At 37.6% G+C, this 27,604-nt stretch overlaps 1 protein-coding gene across 2 annotated transcripts in view; it reads right to left on the reverse strand.

The window, feature by feature from the left end:
- Positions 1-265: 265 nt before the first annotated feature.
- LOC105034351 (proline--tRNA ligase, chloroplastic/mitochondrial) overlaps positions 266-27,604 on the reverse strand; it is a 152,824-nt gene continuing 125,485 nt past the window's right edge. For both annotated transcript variants that reach the window (XM_010909479.4, XM_073251744.1), the window contains 4 exons: positions 18,548-18,709; positions 1,419-1,618; positions 714-797; positions 266-616 (listed from right to left, as the gene is read on the reverse strand). In XM_010909479.4, the coding sequence (XP_010907781.2) occupies positions 475-616; positions 714-797; positions 1,419-1,618; positions 18,548-18,709 (588 nt within the window). In that variant the 3' untranslated portion in view covers positions 266-474. The remainder of the gene's footprint in view (positions 617-713; positions 798-1,418; positions 1,619-18,547; positions 18,710-27,604) is intronic.

Consider the following 27,604-nt stretch of genomic DNA (forward strand, 5'->3'; position numbering starts at 1 on the left):
ACGAAATCTACCCTACCTTCATAAATCTTTCTTTACTTACTCTCTTATCAACCCATTTTTATAATTTAAACATTTACTAGTGTTGCATCTTGTTGATTATCCACCAATCAATATTAGTAAATAATTTAGTCATAGATTTATATGTTGCTATCATGTTGCCTTCTGTACCAAGAAACACCTTCCCTAAACTATCAAACTCTCAAAAAATGATACTGGATATAACAATGTCCAAGTGATTAGATGATAACAACCAAACAAGAACTCATGTGCCAGTCTTTTAATTTAGAGATAAATTATAATCATAGATTTACAAGTACCAATACATAGAAATGAACAGATGACTCTATAGTTTAGATAATTTAAATGAGCAAGGGTCCAAGATGTAAATTAATATTGTTACATGAATACATTGGTAAAATAAGAGGAAAAAATTCTCTTGAACTAGTCATTTGGAAAAGGGTGATACAAAAGAACCTAGTAAGATTTTGCAAAAATTGCAACTTCATCTGCTGGATTACCGGTCATGAAGCATGTCTTCTTCCCCAGGGGCTGCTCAAACGGAAAGCATCTTATCGTGGCACCTGTCTCTTCTTTCACCTTCAACTCCTCGTTATCACTAAAATTTAGAAGGAATTATAGCTTGGTTATGAGACTTTTTTTTTTTCCAATTTCAGTATGGAGAAAGGAAAATTTTGATAACTTCAGTTTCTTACCCAGCTGACCATGGACCCCTTGCCCATTTTCCTTGACCAATTACAGCCTTGAGCTCCTCATACGAGTTCACATCCACAATGTTACTGTATGTACATATCTTTCCAAATCAGCGAAAAACCAAAACAGGCTGCCTTTAATAAACAACAAACAGGAATGAAGTTGAGAGTTCTCAATTGATTTTCCCATTGTTGTAATTGATGCACAGAACCCTTCATTATGTGCACTCACGTACACACACACAAAAGAAACGACAAAAAAAAACAGAACAAGGATTGCAGACAATATGATGAATTCTCTTTTTTTGTACTAATGGATCAATGTCTATCAAGTTTTACCCAAAAAAAAAATCCAATGAACTAAAAGATTAGATACAACATTCATTTATATATGCACCTAATATCATTTAGTTTACATATATGATCAACATCTTGTGTCACACTGCATTCATCATCCTAGAAGGCGCCAGTTAAAAATTGTTGCACCAGAATAGATAAACATCAGATGGGTTTTAAAATTGCTGGAAAATAAAAAGTATGACACTTTATTCATCAAATAAGAATGAACAACATACATTTCATAGAGAGAACTGGATTTGCACATGTACCATTCTACCGTTCTTTACCACTGGTGGCATATAAGTTGCATAAAACTTCTGATTCAAGCAAGTCAACGTAGGTAATGGATGTTAGAATATTAAGATTTACCCATCACGGAATGATATAGCCCTCTGTAGAAGCGATGCCTGTATGTCCTCTAACCTGCTCTTCACATGAGATTCCAATTTTGAAGGCTCCATGGATATCCCAAAATCCTTACCAGGCTTTCCTGGGATGTCTCTCCTACATACAACCACACTCCTGTTACCAATATCACGAGGTCCAACTTCTATCCTCAAAGGGACACCCTGCAGAACAACAGTACATTCTCATGAAACTGATGGAACAAAATGTTAGTAGCTCTTTTGTTATGGGTTTGCCCAAAAAATTTTAGTGAAGGTTAACTTGAATCTTATAATATTCTAGAAAAGACAGTCTGATGAGGCTGAAATTATCTTTTGGTTCAGAGCTGAGTTCTTGGCATAAGACTCGTGTGCATTGAAGCTCAACTTTTCATCAATGGCCCATTTTCACTAGTTTGCAGACGTATCCAGTTAACAGGAAGAGTTCCAGTAATGTTTAGAGTCTTCATTACCAAGTCATTAGCATCACTGTAGCAAGCAAATGTTCTCACAACTGTAGCAGTATCTTGTTTAGGAGCTTTGTGACCTTTTTATGTTTTAATTCATGGCCAGAATTTCTTTTAATTCAAGGGTCAAGATTTTTTTTTTTTTTACGTTGTTAGGGTTTTCACTCTATATAGAGGCTGTAATCTTCTCCTACGGAGATGGTTTTTAAGACTGATTTCATTAAAACAAAGAAGAAAGCCAAGGTTTGGTTGTTGTCAGCTCCCCTTGTTTTGTTCTTTCCCCAAATTTCACTTCTCTTCTACATTCTGCTTTTCTTCCTATTATTCTATCTTATGCTATCTATTTCTCCAGTTAACAAGTAAGCTCTAATCTGATTACATTTGGATTTATTATCATTTTATTTTGCACAACTTCGATTCCTTAAGATCACTAGATGCCTTGTCACCCATTATTAACCCAACAGAATGCTTCAAAAGTTCTTCCCAAAGCCCTAATCCTTCGCTTCAAAGTCCAAGATCACATAAGCAGCTCTAGTGCCCACTATTCGACTCCCACATCATAACCATTACAACAACACTTGATGATACTGGGAAATAGGTACGCTAGAACATTATAAGATGACAGAAAACAACTACTCAGAAGAGTCTGGTGATTGAATCTTGCTTCCCTTCTACCTCACAAACCTAGCTTTCACATTTGGCAACCTATATGACAATAGGATCAAGGTGCCAACTAACCTGCAACTAGTGTAGTTTAGTGCATGAACCAGGGACTTGGGATCAAGTCCTGCCTTTTTTAGGGATGAGAGGTCATGGGGGCGATCACATCTTTCAGTTGGCCCATTAACAAATAACAACAACAATACATGCACCCATTTAATTTTCATTAAATCTTTAAAAAATGCAAAACCCATCCAAACTGAAGATTAACTCCATTGATCATGATCTGCAATACCAAGTTCTTAGAGAAAAGAATTTTTTTCATATCGCATCTAGAATTTTGTCGATATTATATAAAAACCCTCCCTTATCCCTAGTTACAAATTGACAGAGAAAAAATTGATATAATTTACAAACAACCCCTTTTTGTTAGCCCTCCAGCACCCATAGTAACCAGTTGCTGGTTATGTTAATCAGAGATTGTAAATGACCATTATATCCTATGTTAACATCAACTAGAGTTCACAATCTAACTCTTTTCCTACTAGAAGACTCCATCTTCTTTGGTGCTGTTGTCGGCTCTGCCTGTCTCGAAGCTCTGCCAAGCCGTGACTGTCATTCCATCCAACAACTACCCATGCCCACTGAGTCACCTCACCCACAACTCCATGAAATCTGAGAACAATGAATGTGTCACTATTTTGGTTCTCTATGGTCCATTTCCTTTAAAGGTAACGGACAATGAGATAACACCTTTAAAGCTCAGGACCTATTTGGCTACCTACAACTAGGTGTAAGTTAAACTGAATTGCAGGAGTGGGCAGAAATCGGTTACATTTAAGTAAATTGGGGCCCATATAAGTGGGAACAAAAAGGGCCTTTGTTACTGCATTTTGTCCTACAGTTGAATTGGCCATACAACAATACACTGGGGTGTAAAAGGTAAGCAGTATGGTCACCACCTCCCACTGGAAAGATAACTTCTCAAGCAACAGCCTCACTGGCCCCTCCAACCATCATCCCCATTAACGAAGCCCCTCCAACCATCATCCCCATCAACGAAGCTTCACCCACCACTCGAGGTTTTGCTTCCTTGACCTTAGCTTTTGCTCATCCCTCCTCTCCTCCCCACCTTTCTTTTTATCATTCTACTTTATCCTCTTGCTAATCCATCCTCAACCCCGGCCTTCATCGGGAGACTGTTGCACTCCTTTGCCTCATGCTAGCTCCTTGGTTTTAGGGCTAAACCCCCAAACCCTCAAAGCTAGGCTGTAAACCCTAATGGCATCCTTATTTCGCTCATCACGGACTTCTTCCTCCAATTTAGAGCTTCTCCATGGCATTTGACCTCAAGGTGGTTAGCGACCTGCTTTGAATCTACCTTGATCAATGACTCTAGCCCCTACTCCTGATCCTTAATTTTTTTTCTAAATCCTGCCTTAATTTCCTTCTATTACTTTGATTTGCATCATCTGTCGAGATTGTTTAATCTACAAATGGATTTGAGAACATAATGGCTTTTGTGATGCCAATGTACTTGATCCATCCTAGATCCAACATATACTGTTATCAATGTTGCTTGCATGATTTATAATTAAATGGCCCTAGTGTGTATCTAGGCTAAATGATGCCCAAGTGCCAAATCCTTGCAAGATAATGGTATGTATTAATATCATTGGATGCAATTTTGGGGATGCCTTTTTTCTCCATGATGGTGGTCCAAATGGCTTAGGATGGGTCTAATGTGATGCAAGTGGAACTTTGATGTCATGATATGAATTTTTTTTATTTTCGTATCCATTTACTAGTCATTGCTGATATGCATGTCAGAATATTACAAGCATGTTCATTGATAGCATTATTTTCTTATTTCATTAATTTATTAGCATTATTGCCATGTTTTTTGACTACATTGTTGTATTATCAAAATATTACTAGCACTACATTACTGCACTGAAATGCAAAGTTACTATGCTCTTCTATATGTCTAGTGCCTCATTTTTGCAATCAATTCATTTGTTCTTGACGATCGCATGATCGTATATGTAGTTATATGTGCCATATGATTTTTGCTTATCCATCATGATCACTGCATAATTTATGTAATTATTATATAATTGCAATTCTTAATTTTGCCTTATCAAAATATATATTTCTTGTAAATGCATGTATAGTGATTTTTATTATCATGTACCTTCATTCAGCTGGCCTAGAAGTCTTATCCCTATTTGCGACCCCCATGACAATAGCCACGGACACATTTGGCATGGCAATTTACTCCGCCTCATCAGGTATCCAACCTGATCCTAACAAGCAGGTTTTATCCAACCTACAGTGGATCTGAGATAGGTGTAGGTAATGGTAAAACTCACCCTTGACCCAACGTGGATATGTATGGCTCTTCACAAATCCCCTCCCCACCCTTTGTCCTAGTTGCTCCACTCATGAAAAACATTGTACGTTTGAAAAGTTAATACCATGATGTTTAGTTGTTTATTTTTTAGTTGATTGCTTTTTTCAGTTTAAAAGATATTTGACTAAGAACAATATTTTTGTTTTTATGTTTCTATTATTGTTGAAAATTTGGTTTGTTATGTTCTATGTCTTCAAATCTTATTTTGTTTAATGTTATGGGAAGTACTAAGGTTCATTTTTATATACTCTATTTATTTGATTTGTATACAAAGAAAAAATATTAATCTTTGCAGCTTTACCCACCCACCCCATCTAGTTGTACCCTCCTTGCCCCAGTCCAAGGAAAGTACAAGGAGGGTATGGGTAATGACCTACCAAACTCGTACCCGAATTGTTGCCATCCCTAGGACCACTGAGAGCCCTTAGGATGTTTACATTTATTGACATTTTAATAGTGACTACAAAGAACATCCCATCTTAATTACATTGCACTTGTAGAAGGATCCTAGTAATGGAGTCACCTAGGAGATGCAGGCTACAGCCTATTGAAAACTGGTTGTCGTATTCATCTGCTATTTTTGGTTGAAGTGCCACACTAGCTGTAGCATTTACCTCTCAGTCCATAGGAACCAACAAAGGAATAATCACCTCTTAAGAGTTGTATATGAGCTTGATGTTGCATGCCTACCCAGGCCTAGGATGAAGTGCAACACTTTCTTCAAGCTATGGGATGTCCATAGGTACAGTGGGCCATTGCGGGACACAACTAACGTAACAAACAACTTCCGATGTTCATGCACATTGTGAGGCACATTGGTGTCAACTTTCTTCGATCGCAGGATGCTATTAGCCGCTATTTCAATCATGTGATCTATGCTACTGCTAAGCTGTGAGAGTAGATGATAAGGCCTCCGAGCACCGCAATCCGTCCAATAACTGCAAGCAACCTTAGATACATGCCATTTTCTAAGGTAACAAAGCAACAAACTTGAAATCTTTATCATTGTCAATAAATATGCTGCAAATGCACAATTTTTTTTGCTTAATGTTAATTTCAAAATCGATTAGGAAGCAATCATCCAAGCTTCTATGTCACATGGCCTGATGGCCCAATTTCATGACTGAAAGCCTTATCAAATTTAGAACGTCCTAGCTATTGTAGACTTTGACCAAAAATCGACCTATGTTGTATATATATGAGAAGGATCTGTTAGGAATTGTGTCAGCCAATTGGCTTATTGTAAACAATTGAGCTTTTGTATATAAACTATTTATCAATTAATAAAAGTTATTTTGGCAAATTCATCATATTGACATCTTTCCTATAGAACTCTTAATTTTATGATGAAATTCTTAGAACTATAATACGATCAATAAAAGAAGATTTATCGAATAGTTCTTAAACATGTTCGCGACCAAATGATGCATCATTAATAGGACGATGACGCTTATCGAATATAGATCGTTGTACGCCATACAGATTGATTGTCCTTGTAACCAAGGAGTGTAGAGACATTGGTATGACATACAGATGAGATGTAGGAGTACATCGTCACGGAACAAGTGACTCACTTGCTCAGCGCTCTGCTGTCAAGAGCAGCTCGCGAAGCGTATGGGCATGTCCCTCAGATCTGAGATCACCATAGTGATTTGGAAGCAACTCACTATACTTTGGTGCCACACTATCTGCATTTCTAATACAGTGATGGAAGACCACTGGATGCAGTCAAGTATTTACGAAGTCTGTGTGTGGATCAAGATAGGATTGACCCCTCCAAATTATAGAAAATAATGCATTACTGTATTTCAATTTAGCAAAACCTTGACCAGAATAATCCATGTGATGGATTTGAAAGGTTGAAATACAATGTGGATGACTTATTTAGGGTTGACAGCAAACCTTAGGTCGTCTTGAGCATTCAGGATCAAAAGGATGAATTATACGATAACCATATGCCTAGGTTCTTGAATATTGCTTTGCACATATTCGACCTATCCGAACGTCGAGAACCATTGTTAGATGATAACTTCGATTAGTACGAAAATTTATTCCTATACTATCAGCTTGGTGTTCGAACCTACGGAGTCACGCACAAAGTCAAGCAACGTAGGAAAGAATTGACCAAAATCTATGTATTCAATTCAAAAATACGTGACTTGATTGAACAAATAAATTAGCTTAATTAAGAATTAAGTTAGAGGTCATATGAGATTAAACAATTGACTATGCCTAACTAGCACTGGATATGAGATGTAGATTTAATTCCGAGGATGAATATGATCTAATCTATAATCCAAAGAATTTATGAGAGATTGAAGTCAAGTGCTAATTATTTCAGATTAGATCTGATTTAAGTAGGCTTGATTGGGTTAAAAATCTAAATTAGACTTGAACTTAAATCATAATCAGATTGAGATTGACAGCCCATTTGAATTTGGTTTGAATCAGGTTCGAATTGGATTCGATTTGAGCCTAATTTGGATTGGATGCAAAGAGTCCCAAAAACCTGGGATTCTCTCTCATGTATGCCGACCAAAAAGAGGGGGCACTGGTTTTTCCGCCCCTCCTCTTGTGTGCATGCGTGAGAAAGTGGGGACACCAAGTTTGGCATCAATCCTTTCCCATTCGGGTTTTCTTCTTGGATAAGGTTAAGACTAATTCAAATATGGTTTGAATTAAGAGTCCAGATCAGATTGTAGGGCGTCACCAATTTAAAGGAGGGATCTCTAACTATCGATGGTTAAGAAAGATTTGTGCGACAAATATTGGAGAAAAAACCACCGTGAGTTGTGAGAGATTTTGTGCATCCAAGAAAGGGAGGCGTCCCTTTTCTTTTGGCGTGAGTTCTTGGCGCTGATCTTCCTCTTGGCATGAAGAGCTCCAAACATCTATCATCTTGACGTGAAGGGTCACATCCAAGATTAAATCTCCCCCCTCCCTTGCTGCCTTCTGAAGGAGCAACGCATCTAGGATCATCCCTCTTTCCTGTGGTGCCTGGTGCGCACGAAGAAAAGGATCTGTTTCTTCAGACCTTGCGAGGCATCAGATTCAAGTAACCCCCTAAAGATTTTGATCCTTATTCCTCTGCATACAAAATAATTTATAAAGGTTATAAAGTTTTAGAATAGAAAATTTTTTAGATGCACCCTGGTGATCTGATCCTGATCGAATTTTTTTCTTCAACTGATATCAGAGCCAAGTTGATAATATAGATGCATAGATAATTTATTCTGTTAAATTTACATATGGTATGTAACCAGATTTTTATTTTAGACATTGAATCTGATTGAGACCAGTTATCTAAATTTTCTGATCTAATTTTGATCAGATTTCAAGATCCTAATCAATAGTTGGTTCTAATCAATAGTTGGTTCTGATTTTTATAGTTGGTTCTGATTTCTCTCTCTGGAATTGGACTTTCTCTCTCTACTCTCTCTCTCTAAAATTTTCTCTCTCTAGATTGTTTCTCTCTCCTGATGGATTTCTCTCTCTAAAGTTATTCCTCTAGGATTAGCGTAGTGGAAGGCTTCATCTGATGATTTTGATCGAGTTTAGGAAAGAGTCTGATTTTAAGTGAGGTTTTGATTTGAAATTTGTTTAGATTGAATTTTGAATTAAAATTAATGTAAAAATATAATTTTGGATAATAGGCACGAAAGAATCTCCTAGAAGTTAGCCGATCTATTCGTTCAGTACTCCGTGAAAGGTAAGTAATGAATCATCTTCTCGAGATATTCCATATTTTTCTAAAAATAAATAATTATTCTCTGAAATTATGCATGATTTATGAAATTATGTTTTGAAAGAAAAATGCTTTTAAAGTATTATGGTACGTCGATTATGCACCCGTTCAGTGAAAAATTATGATAAATTATGATACAAAGTGTTTTGATACAGATCGGATTTATACTCTCAGCCTAACTATGTTTCAGTGGGCCCCGCCAATGGAGATTATACGTTGGTACTCAGTGGACCCTACCAGTGGGAGTTGTGCGCTGGTGTTTGTGGACCATGCCAGTGGGGGTTGTGCGCTGGTATTCTGTGGACCCCGCCAATGGGGGTTAAACATTGGTCATAGTCAAGGCTGTTGAGTTACAAGTGTTTTGAATCGAATCGGATTTATGATTATATTATATGTGAATATTTGAAAATATTTGATTTGTATTAAATCAGCATGAAATATACTCTTATGTTTATTTGCAACATTATTCTTGAAAATTATATAATATCTGAAATATCTGGTTGAGATATTTGTTACTTACTGGGCTGTCTAGCTCATTACCTTTCTTTCTATTTTTCAGATTCAGATAATTAATTTCGAGCATGGGAAGAAATATTGAGACAGAGCTTTTAGAGGCGAGATTTAGCATTGTCAACTTCATTGAACTTAGATTTATTGTTTTAGTAAAATTTTATTGGATGTAAGACATTTGATTTAATTACTTGAATTAAAGTTGAATAATAATTATTTGAATTTATTCCGCTGTGATGCATTGATACCGTGATGAGATGCCTTGCATGCTTATGGAGAGAGTTCTTCATAAGTATGCGGCGGTTGCCGCGACCTTCTGCTCGCGATCTCGGGCTGGGGGCGTGACAATTAATATAGTATCAGAGCATAAGTAGATAAATTATGACACAGAATCTGACATAGTATGAGTGTAGGTGGGTAAACATTAGAAATATTGGGACGATAAAGTATGAGCATCATAATAAACCCATCCTAACAAATAGATAAATGAATCTAATAAGGTTTTACTATTACAAGGTTATCATGCCTCCCCGTAGAATGACAAGAACTACTCAAGGAATTGCAAGAGAGACATCACAACCACGGGATGGTAGCACTCCCCATCTGACCAGTGGCATCCCTCAGGAGGAGGGAGTCGTAAATCCTAATGGGAGTACTTCGAGAGCACGTCAAGAACCAGATATGGCTCAGTTAATGCAGACCCTAATCAGAATGGTACAAGCACAACAACAAATACAGCAGCAAATGCTTGAACAACAGCAGATACAACGAGATACACAACAACATCAGCATCCACCACCACAATATGGAGAGCAACCAGTACAATGGAACAACATTTCAGAATTTAAAAAGCTTGCTCCTCCAGCTTTCAAGGGGACTACTGAACCTTTGGAGGCTGACAACTGGATAATGGAGATGGAGAAGGCCTTCGCTATCCAAGAGTGTCTTAATGAAGAAAAGATTCGATATGCAGCTTATTTACTACAAGGAGAAGCATACAACTGGTGTCAGCGACTACAGTGCAAGCATGAACAAGACGGCGAAATACTTACCTGGAAAAGATTTCGGATTGCATTCTATGATCAGTATTTTCCTCGGAGTATAAGGATCCAGAAAGAGCAAGAGTTTATTTATTTAAAGCAAAAGGGTATGAGTGTGACTGAATATGAAGCAAAATTTACAGAGTTAGCAAAATTTGCTCCGAGATTAGTGGATGGTGAGCAAGAACGTGTTCACAAGTTTGAGATGGGATTGAGAACTGAGATTCGAAAACAAGTGGTTCCATATGAATTGACAACTTATGCAGATGTGGTAAACAAAGCACTGATAATTGAAAGGGAAGTCAATGAAGAACGCATGGAAAGGAAAAGAAAGCAAAGAAAGAGAGCAAAATCAAATGATACACAAGATCAGAATAATAAAAACATCAAAAGATCAGCTAAGGGAGCAATAGACAATAAGACTCAACAGATTGATGGTGAGCAGTGCCCCAGATGTGGCAAAAATCATGCAGACAAGGATTGCTATTGGAATACAGGTGCTTGTTTCAAATGTGGTCAGATGGATCATAAATTGCTAGCTGCCCGCTAAATACTGAAAATCAAGTTGGCCAAAGGACTTATGAAGGACAACATAAGGGTGGTGGACAGATTCCTAAAAATCAGGGAAGAATGTATGCGCATACTCAACAGAATGCACAGACTTCCAATACAATGGTGACAGGTATGAAAAATTTTGAGGACGAAATTTTTTTTTAGGGGTGAAGAATGTCATAGCCCAAAACCCAAGTCCAGATTAACAGACCCAAGCCCATTCAAAAAAAAAAAAAAACAAAACAGAGGAAAAATCGGGAAGAAGACTCCCGATAGGAGTCTTCTTCTCCGGCGAGACCCGGGCGAAACGGGAGTCCTAGGACCTCTCGAAGTCCTAGGGCCCTCTATAAGAAGACCTCCCCTTTCCCTAGAAGCCGATCATCGGCCCTCTTTCTCTCTCTTTCTCCCTATTTTCCGATTTGGAGCCACGGACACTCCTCTTGTTCTCACCGTGATTGCTCGCCGGTGGGTTCACCGGAGGCCGAGGTGAGTTCTCTTTCTCTTCCTCCCTTCCTTCCCCTTCCTCCCGTGCCTGTGCGCAGCTGCCGGCGACGGGAGTCGCCGATTCTTGGTCGGAAAAGAGACCCCTGTTTTGGCCTCTTTTCCTTAGATTTTCCGGCGCCGGCGATCGCAATCGACCGCCGGCCATGCCTCTCCGTGACTGGGGGAGTGGCCCCCCCTTTGCCGCCGGCCTCCGCCGTGGCGGCCGCGACCTGAACGGCCCGGCAAAGGAGGGGACCGACGGTCCCCTGTTCGGCCTGGAAGGAGCCCGAGAGAAGAAAAAGAAGAAAAGAAAAGAAAAAGAAGAAAAAAAAGAAAAGAAAAGAAAAGAAAAAGAAAAAAAAGAAGAAAAAGAAGAAAAAAAGAGAAAAGAGAAGAAAAGAAAAGAAAAGAAAAAAAAATAATAAAAATAATAATAATAATAAAATATATATATATAATAAATAAATAAATAAATAAATGAGAGAGAGAGTTTCTCTCTTCTCTCTCTTCTTTCAGTCTGAACCCTTACTTTCTCTCTATGAAATTGAACTTTCTCTCTCTACTTTCTCTCTCTAAAATTTTCTCTCTCTAGATTGTTTCTCTCTCCTGATGGATTTTTCTCTCTAAAGTTATTCCTCTAGGATTAGCGTAGTGGAAGGCTTCATCTGATGATTTTGATCGAGTTTAGGGAAGAGTGATTTTAAGTGAGATTTTGATTTGGAATTTGTTTAGATTGAATTTTGAATTAAAATTAATGTAAAAATATAATTTTGGATAATAGGCACGGAAGAATCTCCTAGAAGTTAGTCGATCTATTCGTTCAGTACCCGTGAAAGGTAAGTAATGAATCATCTTCTCGAGATATTCCATATTTATTCTGAAAATAAATAATTATTCTCTGAAATTATGCATGATTTATGAAATTATGTTTTGAAAGAAAAGTACTTTTAAAATATTATGATACGTCGATTATGCACCCGTTCAGTGAGAAATTATGATATATTATGATACAAAGTGTTTTGATACAGATCGGATTTATGCTCTCAGCCTAACTATGTTTCAGTGGGCCCCGCCAATGGGGATTATACGTTGGTACTCAGTGGACCCTGCCAGTGGGGGTTGTGCGCTGGTGTTTGTGGACCCTGCCAGTGGGGGTTGTGCGCTGGTGTTTGTGGACCCTGCCAGTGGGGGTTGTGCACTGGTATTCTGTGGACCCCGCCAATGGGGGTTAAATGTTGGTCATAGTCAAGGCTGTTGAGTTACGAGTGTTTTGAATCGAATCGGATTTATGATTATATTATATGTGAATATTTGAAAATATTTGATTTGTATTAAATCAGCATGAAATATACTCTTATGTTTATTTGCAACATTATTCTTAAAAATTATATAATATTTGAAATATCTAGTTAAGATATTTGTTACTTACTGGGCTGTCTAGCTCATTACCTTTCTTTCTATTTTTCATATTCAGATAATTAATTTCGAGCGTGGGAAGAAATATTGGGACAGCTTTTAGAGGCGAGATTTAGCATTGTCAACTTCATTGAACTTAGATTTATTGTTTTAGTAAAATTTTATTGGATGTAAGACATTTGATTTAATTACTTGAGTTAAAGTTGAATAATAATTATTTGAATTTATTCCGCTGTGATGCATTGATATCGTGATGAGATGCCTTGCATGCTTATGGAAAGAGTTCTTCATAAGTATGCGGCGGTTGCCGCGACCTCCTGCTCGCGATCTCGAACTGGGGGCGTGACACTTATGCATGTGGATATATATGCCTGTGTCTTGGATGATTAATATTATCTTGATGGTGTGTCAATGTATGGATTTTATTGGTCCAATTTTGACATAGCAGGTGATAAAATTCCTTTCTATATCGTCATCTGGTGTTGTAGACCTGGCATTTACGATACATGGGATGAATGCAATGAGTAGGTTTTGGGCTTTCTGATGTGCAGCTTCAAGAATTATGCTGGAAGGGAGGAAGCTGAGAAAGCATTTGGCGGACCTTGATTTGCATTAATTATAGCACACAGGCAGCAGTGCCATTTGATATTTCATACCATGCCATTCCCTGGCAGTTTAGTACTACTTGCAATCTTCTAACTTCTTGCTGCCATTACTTTTTTGAGCTCTGTCTTTGCTTTTCTTGTCACATGTAGTCTTGAGCTATTTGCTACTATTCTTCTTGTCAAGTGATTTGTGATTGGTCAGTTGGCACAAGCATCATTCTCCCATTTCATATTACTCTTTATTGTTGCACTATATGTGATTGGTTGGTTGATAAAGGTGACCTTGAGCTATTTATTATTCATTTTGGTGTTAGTTATGTGCTTTTTTTGAAGTCAGTTGTCGAGCTATTTGTTATATTCTACTATTTTACTTGCTTCTGATAGCCAGATAATCACTTTTTTTTATTCCCAAAGGCTTTTTTGTTCTGGTTTTATGATTTTTCATCTCTATGATGGCAGTCTAATCCCATTTATACCTGAGCTCCACGACTGCTCTGTCCCATTTTGGGTTTACATATTTCATTTGTTACTAGTTTCCTCTCCCTTTATGCAAGCAAAATATTAGTTTTGACAGCATACAGTTAAGCTTCCACTATAAACTTCAAGCTTCAAGTGTTTTCAAGGATAGGGGATTGTTTCCATGATATGCCGAACCGTCTAATTCGGGGCGTACCAAACCGAACCAAGACGGAGGCTGGAAAATTCGACCCTATTTTTCGAGAGATGAAGACAACCACTCCGAACTGCCCCAAACCAAACCGGGGCAAAACCAAGATGGTTCAGCCCTATTTCTCGAGAAATGAAGAGAACCGCTCCAAACTGCCCCAAACTGAATCAGGGTGGAACCAGAACGATTCCACCCTATTTTTTGAGAAACGAAGAGAACCACTCCGAATCGCTTGGTTGGCACATGATTCACTCCGAACCTCTTTCCAGTAATAAAGAGAGGCCCAAGAAGGCCCCTCAAGCCTTCTCGGGCCCTTTCACTTTTTTCAAGCACACCCCATTTTGCCAAAAAACAAGTGATTTCAACAATTAAAGGCTAGATATAACCCAAAACATGATGAGGTGGCTATCACCCACCTTATTTCTTCTTTTTTTTTTAACAAAATGCCAAAAAAATTGGAACATAAGGGAAGGTCATGCCAAAATTTTCGATTTTAGCATGATTGCATGATATGTTGTAGATCTATAGATTATCTATACAATTTTCATTAAATTCATAAATTTTAAATTAAAAATATATTTTTTGAATTAAAAATTTCAAAAATAAAATTCAAAAATAAATGTACAATTAGAAGCTTGTTTAAGGGCATGCAATCTACTCTCAACCTAAATTTGGTATCCATTATTCAAATTTGGATGAGACCATATGCATCGTGATCTAAGCCCAAATTCAAATAAATAGAGAAGTAGCCTTTGATGCATGTCCATGGGCTAGGAAAAATATATGAAGCATTCATGGTATAATTATACATGGATCTAAGCTCAAATTAATTTTACAAATTCTTATATTTTTAATAATTTTTAAATTTAAAAAATTATTAAAAATATATAATCAGTACAGAAAAATGAAAATTTATTATTATGTATTAGATAATTTAGAAGCATTTTCTGAAGTAGAAAACATATTTTGTTAAATTGTTGATATTTAAAATTATTTTTAATTTAAAATATAAAAATATAAATAATACAAAAAATGAAAAAGTAAAACTATGTATTAGATAATTCAGAAATATTTTCTAAAATAAAAAACATATTTTTTATGACTACAAAATTTCACTATATTTAAATAATTAATAAATTGACATGTGCCTAATAAACCTGCAGAAATGGATCCATCGAGAAAAAAAGACCAAGAGCATGACATTAATTAGAATCATAGACAAAATGCTCTCACATCGACGTCAATGAAGGTGCAACTGATATAACATAAAGTTCAAAGGACGAGTAAACAGGTTGATGCAGCACCTAGCTAGTGGTTATCCCAATATATCTATGCTCCAGAAATGCCTATAGATGTCCAACAACTGATAAAGAAGTACTTCGTTGATTTCGTAGCAGCGAAGAAAAGATGCCCAGAAGAAGGCAAAGATTTATTGCCGAGCAATGGAGCTACCTTCCTATCGCTCTAGGGAGTCAGAGACCACCATTTCAAATAACAAGGAAGCATAGATCTAGATTACCACTCAGAAGAGTCTGGATGATCAATGATAACAAGATGAGGTGGCCAAGCATGGGGCTTAATTTGAGCCCTGACACTACAAGTCGATCTCTAGCTCTAGGACCGATAGGCAAATCAAGCTTCTTTCTTCATGTTTAGTGAAAATCAGCTTCAAATGAATAACAGATTGCCTCTTATAATGTGTGGGTCCTATCAATTGGAAGATAAGGATTAGGAGCATGTTTAAGGATTAGAAGAGAATGTATTTGTGACTCCGCATGTACTATGATGTTGATTTGTATGATTGTATGATAAATGTATCAATATGGTTGTAGCTAAGCCAAGCTAGCTCTTATAATTTATTTCCCTATGTACAAGTAAAATATTGTATTGAAATTGCAAAACTTTGTTTTGATTGTGAAATGGTTGTATGCTGAATGTGAAATGGTCACGGTTGGGTGATCAGAAATGGTTGTATATACTTTCCATGTTACATGAACATTCTGTTTGATACGTATAGATATGTTTGAGTATGGTACTTGAATGATTGAATAGTTTTGTTTTATAATGTGCAATTTTGTTTCATTAGTGTTACATTCATGCGAATGCAAATTTGTTGTTTGATTCACTGGTTATAACACATTGGTAGTTTCTAACCATGTGGCATGTTGGGAGGTAAGCTCACAACTCCATTTCAGGGATCAAGAGATACTCCCCGTTACATGACCAACCAAGTAGCTGAACTGCAGTTGCAGCTTCAGGTTATAGGTAAACAAACATTGGAAAGCTACTTGCTGCAACTGCAGTCCTAGAAATTATACATTGGATTTGTAACTATGAATCTATAGTTCCACCCTGATATAACCCCAAATACATGTAGGTGGGAGTTGCAGGTATCCAAACACTGCCTTATTGGAAGAATTCTTCCAAGTCTTCACTATCCTAGCAATCTTTTTCCAAATATATATCCTATTTTGTTTACTTCCACTCCTTATTCTCTACTAGACTTGGAATCTTCTCTCCTCCATTGTTGATGTACCCAATTCTTCTTCTTTCTTGACTTGCATTGCTTGCAGAGTCGTCATCTACAATGTTATCTCCCAAGCATAGCCAAAGTAGATAACATGCAGGAACATGACATCTTTCTCAAGGTGGTGTAGGCTCTCCCTGACCATGATCTCTCCATCGAGGGCTACAACTCCAACAGCCAATGGTTTATGGACTTATGTCATGTCAGCAACCCCCTCAACTGAAAGCTCGCCAATGACTTTGACATCTCCTACATCAAGCATTTATCTCAGCATCGACACTGCTGCCACCCCTCCATCCCCCAATGCCGCCAACAAGCTCACCAACACCAATTGTGTGATAATTCTCTTCAAGGTCTACACCTTACTTATCCCATCTCCATTGTGGCAGTGTTGAGGCCAGGGTCTACAGCCACAACAACCAAATTGTGATGCTCATCTTTGTCCAAGATGATGAGCTTGAGTCTTTAATAGAGGATGTTGAACAAATCCACTGCATCAAAGCCCATTGCCACAAAATTCTCAAGCTAGACCACAACAACATCCATGTGGCCAAGACAATCATCATGCCCTTGTTAGTGCTCACTCACCTCCACCAGCTTATGTTTGCCAACCCTGAATGCAAGAGCATCTCCTTCTCCAGTAGCTCCTTGTTCATCCTCATCACAGCCCTTTAGTTTTCATCCAAAACTGGATTGAGAATAGGGGTAGGTGGCATGTCATGATTAAGATGGTGGGGATGAGAGTGGGCGGAGGGGGATTTGGGGCATAGGGCTCGGATTGAGGTAAGAGGCAGTGTTTGGGTTGTGGATGAGAGTAGGGGGAGAAATGTGGTGGTCCCACTAACAAGGTGAGAATGGTTGACTCCAAGGATATTATGGTCTAGAAATAAATAAACTATAAAGGTGCCCCTTAGTGCCTATAGCAACGATTCTATTAGAGTTCATTGATAGAATTGAAACTCAAGGTTATGGTTGCAGCACAGATACACTTTCTTTGGCTTAATTTATAAATAGTGATAAGGAGAGATTTTATATGTAATATTGACAAAATATTGGGTGCAATATGCAAAAAATACTCAAAAGAAGATCATATTATGGAGGTCTCCTACCTATGAGTAGTGGGGGCACGTATATAGATGGTAGAAACCAAGGTTCGCCTCCTTAGTACCAGACCCCATACTGTATCATTCTATTATAACATAAATACATGGTACGATAAGAGATAGCAAGGTGTACCGAGGGTCAATATGGTACAAAACTGCAAACTATTTCGGTATCCATACGGTGCATCCGATACAGTATACCGAAACGGTACAATACCAACCGGTATGGAAACCTTGGTAGAAACAGTTCTAGTGTGCTAAAGTACAGTTCTAGCGTGCTAAAGTACATGATATAGAAAAAGTGCCATCGAAAGTGTTGATAATGTCCCTAGGGATTGGATATTAGTAGCCTGGGACTGAATTCCACCTTCACCATGGTAAAAGTAGGTGGGCTCCGAGTCCACCCCTAAGCATCAAGAAAAAAAAAAGAGGCAAAAAGAAAAAAGAACAGAAAGAAAGAAAATGTATAACAGTGTATAAATTGAAACTTGGATTGTCGATTATGATTTCAACATCTTAAAACAAGCATGGACAAAATTCAACAGGTTCAAGAGCTTCTAGGCAAGATCGTTGTTTCAAATACCAATTTTGTGTTTTCCCCTAATGCAATACAAGAGCACCCAAATGTCTGATTTTAGTTTCTAGATATGTTAAATGTGATACAACATATGCTAAATAGTCTTAGCTTCTATTTGGATGACCTATCATCAAGTTTGCACTATTAAATCCAAAGTCAAATCTCTCTCTCTCTCTCTCTCTTTATCTCCCTCTCTCTCTCTGTGCGCATGCGCCCATGCATGTGCTGCACATGTATGTGCATGTGCATGTGCCTGTGCCTGTGCGCCATATGCACATATACCAATAAGAATAAGCATTTGATGAAACTTGACATTCAGAAGAGAACATTGCAGGTAGCAAAATGCTTACTTTCATCTCCCAAAAATTGAATTTCCATCCTGGGGTCCTCTGCTCTGAGTCATCAACTTTGACTTTGATTCCTGCTGCTCTCAGTGTTCTCTCAAGGGAGGCTGCAGCATTTAAAACTTCTGTTCTTTCATCAGCTGTCTTCCAAATGGGCACTATTATCACCTGATAGTATGAGATTATTTGAAAGAAATTTAGTATCTTACAATTAACAAAGAGAGTTCCGCCAGCAAATATGCATTAAAGCATGATCTTTTTGGGGGGGGTGGTGGCAGGCAAAAAACACTGTTTCTTTCTGTAAAAATTAGCCATGTTTCCAAGGAAAGAAATCAGGTAGCTGATTGGCTTGCAAATGAAGCCACGCATCTTCCTCCCGAGTTTCGTAGGTTGGGGAAGTTCCTCTCTGTTCTATGGTCTTTTGTACAGGCTGATGCTGACTGGGTTTTTTTTTTTTCCCCAGCAAGTAGATTGGGTTCATGTCTTCGATTGCCAAAACAAGTTGAGGCCAAAGCATAGTTAACCTTTGTTCACATTCTTAAGTTCTAACCAATAGATTAGAAAGGTTAAATCCATCATCACTTTCACCCAGTTTGACCAACAAAGTTAATAGGAAATTTCCATGTTTCCAGCTACTAGGCCATCAATAGGAGAAAAAAAAAATGAATAAATGGCTTGATCCTATATGCAGATGTGAACATAAATTTTCTAACATGCTAAATGAATAGATGTACAAATATAAAAATGTAAACATATGCAAGAATTAGTCAATATCAGCATAGTACCCAAACCAATTTGACTAATATAAATTGTAAATGAGATATGATAAGAAACAAAAGATGACCCTTCTGAAACATTAGATGCAGTGCATAGTAGCAAAATATGCACTTATACTTCTGTCTCGTTTAATTTCAAACTCATCCATATTTTCTTAGGCAGGATATATATCAATTAAAGTACCAGCCATATCTCCCCAAACAGCATTAGATCTAATGATGTCACAAAATATGTATCACATGTGAAAAGAGAAAATTTACCATGATAAGTTTTTTATGTTCATGCTGAACAAAGAATACATTTTAGAGATAGTAAAAATTTGATGGCATGTCCCAGTGTAACCATTTGTTCGAAGTCTCAAGAGGCAATAATTGATCTATTATTGAATATTGGAAAAGCAAGAGCCATCTCGTGAGATCCCTTCTTAGTATGGAATAAGATCCTGTTCCTTGTGCACATTTGGTGTGTCCATAACTTGGCATCAAAATCTTGGCTGAAGAATTGCAAGGACAATTCTGATGAAGTTAGTTCCACAAATTATGATGACAGGGTAAAAAATAGTGTAACCATTCTGGTAACAACAAAGGGAACCAACTTCAAGTCTTATAAAAGTAGTGAATCACATCTTAAGGCAGGAAAAGGGACCATTTTTCAGTCTGAAGGAATTGAAAACAGTTAGGTCACTATCTTTTGAGACAGTTGGGTTTGATGTCCTTAAATTTAATACCTTAGTTGACACAGAGCTTGTTTATGTTTTGTCAAGGAAATACATAAGTCAACAAGCGGATGTCAAAAAAAATATCATGTAATTTTAGGTTGTTATGATCAAGCACTATAACCATCAACACTAGAATTTGGAAAGCTTCATGGCTACTATAATTAGGTGGGACCCATGGACCTCCCAGTTTTTTTAAAAAAATTAACAACAATCGCTAATAAAATATTTTTCCTTTAGATCTCTCTCTATAAATTGAAAGAATTTCTCAGTTTCCACTCTAAGAAACAAATTATTTTTACCCCCTTCTAATCAAATCATCAATTCAGAACTGTTCTACTTGGAATTCCCTTTGTCTCCCCATGGATTCCTAAACCTGCCTTATCCTCACTGATAACCTTTTAACATGGAGTTCATCAAATGGTGTCATAGGAACATCTTAACATTTCAGGAAAAACTTATTTATGATTGGAGGATTTCCAAACACAAACACCCAATTAAAAGTTTTCAGCCTTTGAAATGGTGCATATAATCAGCACAAGATACTTTGAAGCACCCAAAACTAAAAGGGAACAAAAGCCTCTAAAGTTTTGTACTCTTTTATTTTTAGTTATAAGAACAATATTACATGCATTATTATTTAAAACTCCAGTTCAACATAAACCCAGCCTCCTCAAGTATGAGGGAGTTATGTTTGCTTCCCTTTTTCTATGCGCTTATTGCCAACAAATCTACTTGTCTACCGGCTGCAATCTTTGGATGTAATCCATCTCCACAAGCTACATGTTATTCCTCATATTTCTCTTCATGAAAATGACCAAGCATTGCCAGTTTCCACCATTAATGAATATAATGGAACACATCCATTCACCAACACAAAGTAAAATGTGTATTTTAACTTGAGTCATTGAGGAGACGTAATCATCACAGGCCAATTAACTCAGCCCCCCAACACCCCAACCCCTTTTTCCCTTCCATTTTTCTCCTTTTCTAGCTCCAACTTTCTCCAGGAAAAGGGTCAGGAGTCCATCTTCTCGGTCCTTTCTAGACCAGCAAATTCTAACCTTCAAGCCTATGTTACTTGGGCACTTCACGTTCAAGCTGTCTCAACATGTCTACATTTCTAGATACTTGGACATGACACAACACAACATAACACAGCTGCCTCCTAGTGTTAGCAAGAAGTGTTCGACACAATACAACACATCGCCAAGATTGGGGCATACTGAACTGTACCAAGGGGAAACCGAGGTGGGGAATGAAACAGGGGCCAAACTGATGGTGAATCACTCTAAAGCAGGCAGTTCAGAGCAGTGCTGAGGCAACTTGGATGGCATGAAGCAGCACCAAGGCAAACTGGATCGCATGCCACGATTCGATCCGGTTTCACCCAAAAATGCCCTTGCTTGGGAAATAAAAGAGGTGGGAAGCTTAAGAAGGCCTCTGGTGCCTTCTCAACCACCCCTCTCACCCCAACTTTTTAAAAATTGTGAAAAATCACCGTAGTGGCCAAATTTCACCAAATCTAACCCAGATCCAATGTAAAAATAGGTAATGGCACTCTCCCTCTATATCTTTCTCCATTCTTTCCATTTTAAGGTCAAAATCCAGCAACAAAATGAGAAAATAGGGAGGACCAGACGAAAAAAAGAAAAATTGAACATGATTTCACAATATGTTGTAAATCTATAGATAATCTATACAATGCTGCCAAAATCATGATTTTTCATTTACTCTATATTTTTATATTAAAACATTTTAGATTAAAAATAAATAAAAAATAAAATAATAGTCAAAAAATTACTATAAAATGATAGCATGTTTAGGAATATACATGCTACTATCAATCAAAATTTGGCACCAACTTATTTAAGTTTGGGCATTATCATGCACATAGAGGCACAAGCCCAAATTTGAATAAATTTGAAAAAGTGACCTTTTGTGCATAACAAGGGCTAAGAAAAATCTATAAAGCATCCTTAATAGGGTGCTACACCAATCCAAACTCAAATTAATTTTTTTGAATATTTTATATCAAAACTAATTTTTTGAATCAAAAAATTATTTAAAAATAGATAAATTACCGCAACATCCCTTCAACTTTAGGTGAGAAACATATTGGCCTCAAAACTTTGAAGTTTTTCAATTAAACTCCAAAACTTAATTTTTCATTACAATTTGGCCTAACCATCCATCTAGATGATCATTAACAAAGTGAGGAAAAAGACTATAATGCCCTCAATCTTCTTCAAGGTAAATTTGTTTTTCAATCAAATCCAAGTTTGAAGATAGAAAGAAGAAAGGAAAGAAAACAAAAGGGAAGGAAAAAGACAACCAAGCTTTTTGCGTACTAAGTTATTATATTTTTAGGGGCATTTTACTGAACATTTTATGCACATGCACTGCAAATGAAAATGCTAAAGCTAATAATTGCCTTTGGAACTCTAGATAGCATGCAACAAATTTTCATCCATCATAAGCATTTTCATTGTACTAGCAGAAGATGGATCTAGATGGTAGAGATCACAAGCATACAATCACTGAAAACATTCGTTCCTTTGATGGAAACCGCATTCCCACTTAGAAGTTGGGTGCTCCCCACTTCTTCCTATACCCTTTGAGTCACACATTCTTTCTCCTCTTCTCCAATTGTTCCCCACTTCTCCATCTATGCTCCCATTTCTAGCAAGCTACCTCCTCATCCTCACTATCGATGCTGGGTTTAATGGTATGGGATCTTAATCATTTTAGAGATCAAGTCATGGTGTTGGTCATCCTCCATGTGGTTGCAATTTTCCTAACAGCCGCTTCCATCTTCAAACTCGAGCACAAACTATCACAGCCTAAACCTAGATCTTGAGTCCTATTAAAAAGGCACGTCAAGATTGATCTATTTATCTTTTAAATCCCAAATAAATCTATTAAAAAAAGGAACAAATCCAGGCAATCTGAGGATGAACAAGAAAGGATGCAAGTAGAGCACAAGAAAGCAATTTATGGCAACCATGTTTCATCTCAAAAGAATCTGTTATGGTCTACCAAAGTTTGTGGATAATAGATATTTTTTCTGCTAATATGGACTTTATTTTTCATAATATTTCCATCTTTGGGTCCGTCAAATGAGAAGGATACTTCATCGAGAGTGGGTTTAGAGTTTGGGAGGCAGTTGCAAGTGTAGTGGACTCACAAGAACAGGGATGAGATGTGAGCTTGGCAGAGGAAAATAGATGGAACACGAAGCCTGGCAAGAGTCAGTGATCAACTTTGATGCCACTACTATCGAGTTTGCATATTTGAGCATTGGTGTTGAAAAGGCGGAGGGTAGTGGCTGTAGTGGAAGGGCAGCCAAGGGAGAACAAAAGCTTCTCCATGAGCTTGATGATGGGAGCTTGGTTCTAAATTCGTGGGAAGGGCATTTCAGGAATAGGAGGTATTTATCACAAGACAATCACATGTTCATGGTTCCTTACAAAGATGGATAGCAGGGCCTTGTTGCAACAAAAAATAAGTTTTGAAGCCTAATTGAAAATTTTAAAGTTTTGGGGTCAATGTGTTTCTCGTTTTAAGTCGAAGGTGTCACTATAATTTTAACTTGAAAATATTTAGATAACAGAAAAAAGTATGCAAAATCAATATTCTATATAGATAATTCAAAAATACTTTCTAAAGTAGAAAGCTAATTTTTTGCATTATAATAAAATTTCACTAATTTTTAAATAGTTAATTAAATAATGATAATCCAAGATAAAAACATATCTATCATCCCTATTAAAATCTACATTATTATAAATTAAAATAAATTTTCTATATATTTCTAATTAAATATGAATTTATTATATAAAAATTAATTAAAAATATTCAACAAAATAAAAATAATTAAAAATTTGAATTACAAGTAGATAATGTAGAAGTATTTTGTGCATGGGATTTCGTACCAGTCCGAATCGATCGGTACACCCCATATCCTACCATACTATACAAATGAAGAACCGACCCGATTCCAACTGAATTTTTGGAATATGGCCTGAACCAGACCGAACCAGTAGGTTCAATACGATATTGATCCAAACTGACCAATATCGGACGATTTGGCCCGGTTCGATACGGTACGGTACCGGTTCATTTCGATTCGGCTCAATTTTCTTTTTTTTGCCGTTGGATGGATTTTTTTTTTGATTTTTTTATTGTCGGTATGGTACGGTACATACCGATACAGTACGATACGGATCGGTATGGCATCGTATCGACCGACAATCGGCATGGATTCTGATACCGAATCGCAAACTTTGATTTTATGGATTAGCTTAGTAACTTTTTAATTACAATATAATTTCATTAATTTTTTAAATAATTAAGTAGATAAATTGATATACAAATGTTTGACATATGTTCGATAAACTTGGAGAAATTTTGATCTAGTAAGAAAGAACTCATAGTTTAACATTGATTTGGATCATATGGTCATGCCCTCAAGTCAGCACCATCATAGGTGCAAGTATTGTGATCAAGAGTTCAAAAAAGAAGACGTAACCAAGTTGAAGCCGCACCTACCCACTCAATAGGTACCCCGACATGTCTGCCTGTCGAAAATGCCCGCAACAAATCCACAGCTTACAAAAAAGCACTTTATTGATTTCAAGGTGGCCAAGTAGAAAGCAACTGAGAAGAGGGAAAAGGTGGAGTGCTTGGCAACAAAGCCTCCATATCACTTTAAGGATCCAGAGGGCCATGAGGAGATTGTACCAAATGACGAGATGTAGTTTCAGGCTATCATCCAAATGAGTATAAATGATCGGTGACAGCTAGATAAGATTGCCAAGCACTAGGCTCAGTTTGGATTCTTCACAGGACGAGTCAGATTCTAGTTCTAGGGTTGTTAGGACAGATCCAGAGTACATGAGGACCTCTTCAGTCAAATAGTCCATTAGCTAAGGTGGCAACCATATAGCATCCATGCTTGGAGCCTTTGGCAGCAAGAAAGGGAAAAAACCCTCCATAGATATTCCATCAAGGACCACCATTCATGATGTAAATCCACTGGCTTTTCCAATAGAGATTTGAAGTAGCAGAGGATTGATACCATGTTACTGTCGAAAGGACATGTGGAGAGCCATTGCATCTTTGTTCTACTTCAATTACATCCCTACACATATGATAGACAACATATACCATCAATTTGCCATCGCCTCTATTTAGAGAGCTAACCAGGCTGTAGATGTCCAGGGCAGAAGGATATATATGGTAAGCTTCTAGAAAACAACAAGGAGTTCGAGAAGTGGATAGCCTCCTACCAAAGTAAGTAGGGCACTTATCATTCGACTCTTATGTGTGAAGGTTGGATGGATACTAGCAAAAAAAGCATCATCAATTTTTCGACATAATGTAACACGAAAACATTTTTCACAAATCAATAGATGCTTCTAATCATATGCATGAGGCTCATTGTATTCTTAGATTGATGGAGGTTGTAGACCAATGTGAGAGCAGAATATCATGCAAGTGGTCATAGATAATAGGCCACAATATAGGGCAACTACGGAGAATAGGAGATTCTGAAGTAGCAGTGGCCTCATATTTTCTGGACTCCAAGTGAAGCTCATTGCATTAATCTTATGTTGATGGGCATCAAGAAGATTTGCAAAGTCAGGCAGGCCGTTAAGAGAGCCTGGTTTATTACTATATTCATATACAACCACACATGGGCACTAGCTTTAATGAAGAAGTATAAAGAGGTGAGATACAAAGACCAACAATCATTCACCTATGTTGCTGCTAATTACATTGTACTTTATAGCATCCTTGAGCTAGCCTACATCTAATGTTCGTCAATGTTGAGTGGCAGAGAGCAGACATGCACGGGTCAATACTCAAGGGAGCCATGTGAAGGGGTTGGTGACGAATCAAAAATTTTGGCAACAAGTTGAGAGAATTGTGAAAGCAACCAAGCCATTGTATGAAGTGCTAAAAACCATGGATAGCAAAAGATACCCCCAAATAGGCTTCCTCTACCACATGATGATGGCTGTTGAGGCCTTGATCAAGCAAGCAAACCCCAGGAACGCATACGAGTACATTGATATCCTTAAGCAAAGGTGGAATTATCAGAGAGGTAGGGATCTACATCTAGCAAGTAATGCTCATTCGTATACTTGTTCATCATATATGTGGGTCAATGTTACCCTAAATTAATGGCGAAATCTATCAACAGCCTACCATTTGAACTCAAAGTTACAGTACAGTATCCCTATAACAGACATGGATGAGGAACTTCGATCCATCCTACACCAATATCATCTATAAGATGCAGTCTGATCCGGAAGTTGTTGCCCAATGTTTAGAAGAGGTTAGTTAACTCGAGTGGCACATGGGTATTTAGAACCAACTTGTGTAAGCATTGAAAATATCAAATTGACAGCATATTTTATGTTTGCTTTCCATAGACAAAAAATGTTTAGGAAGGCCTCTTCCAACTTCAACGATAAGGCAGTTGTAGTAAGCAAAGAGCATATGACTCCAATCTCTAGGTATTTTGAGACATCGACTAGAACTGCACCTTGGATTTTTTGTAATTGGTAAGTATCTGATATGTAATCTTTTGAATGCATTTGCAACCGAATGGTGGTTGCACTTCGGCACATCATCCAGAAGCCTTAAGCAGTCAGCAATCCAAATCCTCTCGTAGATAGTCTCCTTCAGTGGCTGTAAGCATAACTAATCTACCCTTGCCCTCATTCACAGCAAATGGAGGAACTGTCTCATGTAGGAAGTACCTAAATGATCTAGTAACATCCATTTTACAATCTACACTTGAGACTGAAGTGCATTAAAGAGGAGGTGGAGTTAAAATACACTGATCCATTTCACAATGACTTCATCATAACAAGATGGATCCAATGATTGGTTAGCTTGAGGGCCAGCAGCAACAGCCAGAGCTAGATGAACCAAGATCGTCTCCTCACCAACCAATTTCATAGCCAAGGAGGCTAAGATGGATGCAAAATAGTGGGCAAAGCAACACATGTCACACTCGCATCCAACTAGCCAGCAACAAGGATTGGGGGGCGCCAATCATCATAGGGCTCTATGCCCGAGGCATCCTTCTAGGAATTTGATCAACAGCTGCTGAGAAGATGCCACCATAGTACCCGATCTAGTTAGGGTGGACTGAATTGATTCTCACAGCAAAGCTGAGCAGAGAGGGGCATCCATGGAAAGAAGGCAACTACTTAGGCCAACAAGAATGAAAAACGAAAGGCAGTTGCACATCTATTGAAGAGAGTCAAGGAGTCTATTCACTCAAATATTGAGACTAGATCATCCCACGATAGCAACAATGCCGAAAGCTTTTGCAACGATGCATCTGGTGGCCAGGGTAGCATGATAGTTTATGACTAAACCTCAGAATAGTCTTTGATTCAGCGGTGAGTCCCAACCCACTCATGCCACACAGAATAAAGACAATGGTGGACAACCTGGAAGACCCCACGAATATACCATTGCAAATAGGAGATGAGCCCTTGAGGTCATTCAAGACATGATGCTATTGCTGCAGATGACTTGACAATCAATTG

This window comes from Elaeis guineensis, chromosome 2, assembly GCF_000442705.2.
Source record: "Elaeis guineensis isolate ETL-2024a chromosome 2, EG11, whole genome shotgun sequence".
In the NCBI taxonomy this organism is placed as follows: Eukaryota; Viridiplantae; Streptophyta; class Magnoliopsida; order Arecales; family Arecaceae; genus Elaeis; species Elaeis guineensis.